The following is a 6,000-nucleotide window of genomic DNA, read 5'->3' as shown; positions in this document are numbered from 1 at the left end:
ATCTTCTGTGTCTGTGTTAATTGGTTTCCCTTTTCTTTGTTGAAGAGGGTCTGTGCAATCCTTCTGCCTAGTCCGCCATCTTGCCCCGCCTCCGATCCTTAACTCTTTAAAGAGGTTTTTTGCCTCAGATTTTCACAGTGCAATATAACGTCTGATTTCCTGACTGCTGCTTTCATGGGTATCGATTGTAGATCCAAGTAAATGAAATTCCTGACAGTTTCAGTCTTTTCTCCATTTATCATGATGTTGCTTATAGCTACAGTATTAAAATAAACCGAAAACCAAACCACACCATCACGTTGATTCTGACTCATAGTGACCCCCATTGGATTTCCAAGGCAATAAATCTTTATGGAAGTAGACTGCCTCCTTTTCTTCCTACAGAGCAACTGATGGGTTTGAACTGCTGGCATTCCGGTTAGCAGCCAAATGCCTTACCCACTGTGTCACTAGAACTCCTTATTAAGATAGAAGCCTATAATTAGGAAGATTGGTTATGAAAGTTTTTGTATTAAGAACTTGATCTAATTTGAAATGGCTCCATTTGCTAAGATTGAATTATTGCCTATGGTTTGAAATTGGCTTTGAATTTAGAATTAGATTTTATAAACAAATTATTTTACAAAATAACCATTTGGCTTTGATTCATAGAATAGAAAAAAAATCTTTAATTGAGCTACCACTGGAATATTTCCTAGAGCATTGCTCACAATGTAGGAGAGTATTCTACATGTTTGTGGATGAGGAATTGGATCAGAGAAGCTTTTTCAAGACTGTACGTTAATAGATAAACTTTCACCCTTCCTGTTTACCAGTTGATTTGTATTGCTTTCAAAATTGTTAGGATCGGTCTTGAAAGACTGTTTTTGCTAATCTGTTCGCTTCTAGCCTAGAGGAGTGCCCCAGAGCTTGAGGTTCTATATTGTAAATAATATTAATTGTTCCCATTAGGTTTGTAGGCCAAAAAATTCTGCCCACTTTTCTTGCTCAATTGTTATTTGAGTTTAGCCCATACTGACTTCTGTGTAAACCTCTCAAGGAGACCTTAATCTGGAAAACAAGAGTGGATAGTGGTTTAGGAAACCAGGGAAAGCTTGAAAAATAGTATTAGTTTTGAGATTGTTACTCCAAATAACTCTAAAACAGGAAGCTGTTACCACTACTACCACTCACCTGGTATAATGAAAAGACATTTAGATTTCAGTCAGAATTTGAATACTGATTCTGAAATTTTGGTCAAGTCATGTAACTCCTAAATCTTAATCTCTTTATCAAGGAGGAAAAAAAATGACTTAATTCTTTACTGAAATGAAAGAAAGTATAGCATGTAGCAACTCCTGATTATCTGCTTGATGTTGGTGATAATGCTAATACTACTACTACTAATAGTTTATATTTATTGAGTATTCTCTGTGTGCCAGACAGTGCTCCAAAGTGCTTTGTATGGTAACAGTTATCTGTGGAATCTTTAACTCTGTTTCTGGGAAAAATTAACTCTACCACTACATCCATATGAAACAACAGTGGATTGGCATTCCAGGAATCAGTTCTCCATTCTGGCAGTGCATTAATCATCTGGGCAGCTGTTTTAAAATATAAATGCTTATGTGCCAGATGGTGTAGTGCCTAAGGCTTTTGACTGCTAGCCAGAAGGCTGGCGGTTCAGATCCACCAGCCACTCCTCAGAAGGAAGATTGGGCAGTCTACTTTTGTAGATATACCACCTTGGAAACCCAGGGAGGGGTCGCTATGAGCCGAGTCAACTCGACAGCAGTGAGTTTGGGTTTTTTTTATGTGCTAGATCAAAGAGCTTTGGTGGCCCAGTGGTTGAGGCACTAACCAAAAAGTTTGGCAATTCAAACCCACCAGCTGCTTCATGGGAGAAAGATGAAGCAATCTGCTTCTGTAAAGATTTATAGCCTTGGAAACCCTATGGGGCAGTTCTAGTCTGTCCTATAGGGTCACTATGAGTCAGAATTCACTTGTGGGTTTGATGTGCCAGTTGTAGAATGAAGGAGAGTTAGAAGGCTTAAGTAATGAGCATCCAACTTCCAGGAAACCTTAGTGGTCAGCCCAAAGAGCCCTGATTTCACCCAATTCACTTTAGTCCTATTGTTGTTGTTGTCATTAGGTGCCATCAAGTCAGCTCCAACTCATAATGGCGACCCCAGGTACAACAGAACAAAACACTAGGTATCTGTTTTTCCTTATAGGAAAAAAAAAAGAATCAAAAGAGAGATGTCTTTGAGGATTTAATTGTTAAAATCAAGAAAAACTCCCTAAAATCAGAATATACAAGACAAAATTAAGAAAATACCTAGATTTTGACAAATCCTTGCTGGCACAATCTCAAGATTGGTAGGCAACCCCAGAGGCCACTGGTTCATGTCCAGGAGCTGGAGATGATGATGGTCTACTTGCAGGATCCTTTTCATATATACTGGAAGCAGGCCACATCCCAAAGGCAACTCCCAGCAGATTCCACCATGGGGGTGATTATACCACATCCAATCTCATCCTAAGGAATAGCTCCATCCAGCTACCAAGGTACTCAGAATCATGGCCTGGCCAAATTGATCCACAAGCTTAACTCCTACACCAACCATTTTCTTACCAAACCAAAGATAAGCATGGTTAATATTTTGGTATTCTTTCCATTTTTTCTCTGTGGTTTTCTTGTTAAAATAAGTGAGTTTTATACCCCAAACTTTTTAGACAGTTTGCCATTTTCCCTTTATCAATAACCTACAATAAATGTATTTGTCTGCAAAAAAAAGAAAATACCTAGATTTTTAGGACTATAATTCAGTGAATTAATATTTGTGATTTGGGTAAGCAAAGATTTAAGAGTTGAAAATAGACATTAGTAGGGAGCTCTGGTAGCATAGTGGCTAAAGCACTTGACTGCTAACCAGAAGGCTGGCGGTTCAAACCCACCAGCCACTCCTCGGAAGGAAGATGGGGCAATCTACTTCCGTAGTGATACTGCCTCGGAAACCCAAGGAGGGGTCGCTATGAGTCGGGTCCGACTCGATGGCACATAACAACAACATAACAAGGCATTAGTGATGCAGGTTAAATGTGGTTGGTCTCTAAATGGTTTAAACTTTGAATTATGAATAACTTCTCAAATTAAGATGAACAGAAGGAGAGTTAGCCCCAGTGTTCTTAGGAACTGACTGTTCGGTTGGCCTTCTTCACTTTCCCAGTTCTCTGTCTGCCTGCTTGACTGTCTCTTCCTCCACTTCACATCCTGTAACTGTAGGATTTGAGGTCCCCATGCTTGTCTTTAGGAGCTCTGGTAACGTAGTGCCTAAGGCACTTGACTGCTAACCAGAAGGCTGGCAGTTCAAACCCACCAGCCACTCCTCGGAAGTAAGATGGGGCAATCTACTTCCGTAGTGATACTGCCTCAGAAATCCAAGGAGGGGTCGCTATGAGTCGGGTCCGACTTGACAGCACATAACAACAACAACAATAACATGCTTGTTTTTGAAGCCTCTTACCTTTTACAAACATGCATTCATTATGGGAGCTCATCTGCTCTTTTGGCTTCTGCTGTCTCATAGGTAAAAATTACTGTTTGTGTTTTCCTAACTTGTTTGTCAGCTTTTTCAAGGCAGGGAATTGTGCCTTTACTTACTTTATGTAGTGGCTTAGCTCCCTGAGTAAATCAAGAAATATTTGTCAGATCAAATATAGTCATGTGGTACCCTGTTGTTACTGACAAGCTATGAAATAGGCATGACCACTTTGATTTCAAGATCTTATGGCACTATTTGTTAATGTTAGTCTTGACAGTTTTCAGTTTAAGCAATTACATGTGAGTTTTTTAAATAAAAATCTGTAATTTAGTTAGAAGAAATGCTTTTTTTTAATTACATCAACTGAAGAAAAATTAGACCATCTAGAAAACCAAAACCACAAAGAATTTTTATACAGTGAAACCTGTGAGAGATGGAACTTGACAAGACTGCCTTGTTTTTCCAGGTCTCGCAGAGTTTCCACTTTTGACAAATCTTACCACTTTTCTGTTGCTCATTTTATTGGAAAATAAATATTTGAGTTTTCCTGCTCTGACAGTTTTCTGCCTTACACAGGTTCTGGCTTTCACAGATGTTGCTGTGTAAGAAGAAGGTGTTGTAATATCTGAAAAATTCTTTTCCTTATTTTCAGAAAACTCCAGTTTTCCTCAAACAAATGCAGGCACTTACTGGTCTATTTATAAAACACAGAGAGGGAGTTATCCTAGTAGTGTTAAACTGCAACATAATATTCAGGAAATCATTTCATAAATATGTGAACTTTACCATAAAGAACTTAGTGTTTTCTTAAATCTCAAGACTCTGATTTTCATTCCTTGAAGTAAGCTGCAGTGGATGGAACTGAAAACCCTCTTGTTCAGGAAAAGAAAAAATTTGTCACATCATTCCTTTTAAATAGAGTTTGAGCGAACATAGTAAAATTATGACATATTAGGAGATTTTTAATGTTGAAATATTCATGAATTTGTAGAATAAATTCTACTTACGATATTTTATGTTATAGATAGGATGTATATTTAGTTTAAGATCGGAGTGGAAGTAGAAGCAATTGGGAAGACAGAGTAAAGTTTAAGAAAGAGACTGGCCTTTGAAATCAGACAGATCAGAATTTAAAACTCATTCCCCAGAACTGCCACTTAAAAGCTGTTTGAACTTGGACAAGTTACACAGCTTTATCAAGACTGCTTTTTATTCTATCCTAATGATAGTGACCCCCCCCCCTTGGGTTTCTGAGGTGTTATCTCTGCAGAAGAAGATTGCCCAACCTTCCTTCCAAGGAGTGGCTGGTGGGTTTGAACCACCAGCCTTCTGGTTAGCAGTCACATGCCTTAGGCACTACACCAACAGAGCTCCCAATAGCAATACCTCCTTCATAAGGTTGTTGAAGAATTAACAACTGTACCTGAGTACTTAGTTAACTTAGTGCCTGGCAAGTACTAAGCCCACAGTAAACAGATGTTATTACTGCTGTTTTTTTATTGACCAGTAATTACCAAATAAAATGTGCAAGTAGTGCTGCCATTTTGTTATTAGGTGTGTATATTCCTCATGTTTTAACAAGTGTCTGGCATGTAGAAAACCCATAGTAGATAATAGAATTAATATTTTGGTTATATAAAATGGATCTTTTCTGTAAAAAGAAAGTTTATGTTCTGAAGTTTGAAAGTTTTATAACAAGGAGCTCTGGTGGCATAGTGCCTAAGACATTTGACTGCTAACCAGAAGGCTGGTGGTTCAAACCCACCAGCCACTGCTTGGAAGGAAGGTTGGGCAACCTACTTCCGTAGAGATGCCACCTTGGAAACCCAAAGAGGGGTCGCTATGAATTGGAACCAACTCGACAGCATTGAGTTTGGTTTACATATATATATATAGACAGACAAGGAAATGAATTACCAAAAGCAGCAGAATTTCTTGTCGTTTTTACTTGTCGCTTCAGACATGCTTTTAATTTCCTCACAATTTTCAACATAGTTGTTTTTTTTTTTTTTTTTGTCAGGAAAAGCCTCCAAGTAGCTCCTCTAACTGTCCTCTATCTACACCAACTCCTGATGCTTCTAAGCCTCGGAGAACAAAGCTTGCCTTTGACGACAGGTGAGATAAACATGATTTTTTTATGCATTTAAGAAATTGTTCCAAACAGCATATGAACAATTCATTTTCATTTCTGTCAGTGATTAGAACTAGTATTTGTAATATATTGTGGTCTGCTGAGTCATTGTTTTAATTAGAAAAAGCACCTAGTAGCCCAAGTATTATTCCTTTAACTAAACATGGCTCTTATGGGGGATATGAATGATATGCCATCTGGTAGAGGAATCTTAACTGTTTCTAAAAACACTGCTTATTTAAAATAAGAAACTTTGTTTGATAAGAAAGAACAATTTTGTGATTCCACTCCCATTTTGATAATTGGTCATGTTTTATTTACGCTAACCTTTGAAACAACTTTGGT

The 6,000-nt window shown here is 38.0% G+C and overlaps 1 protein-coding gene across 1 annotated transcript in view; it reads left to right on the top strand.

The window, feature by feature from the left end:
• The window catches only part of AFF4 (AF4/FMR2 family member 4), an 87,771-nt gene that overhangs the window by 72,382 nt on the left and 9,389 nt on the right, over nucleotides 1-6,000 (top strand). Inside the window, exon 13 of the mRNA XM_007943747.2 lies at nucleotides 5,545-5,639. Coding sequence (XP_007941938.1) covers nucleotides 5,545-5,639 — 95 coding nt within the window. The remainder of the gene's footprint in view (nucleotides 1-5,544; nucleotides 5,640-6,000) is intronic.

The sequence above is a fragment of the Orycteropus afer genome, unplaced genomic scaffold, assembly GCF_000298275.1.
Source record: "Orycteropus afer afer isolate SDZICR_OR568_19922 unplaced genomic scaffold, OryAfe1.0 scaffold00112, whole genome shotgun sequence".
In the NCBI taxonomy this organism is placed as follows: Eukaryota; Metazoa; Chordata; class Mammalia; order Tubulidentata; family Orycteropodidae; genus Orycteropus; species Orycteropus afer.
Note: the sequence above shows the minus strand (reverse complement) of the source record. Positions and strands in the feature narration are given on the sequence as shown.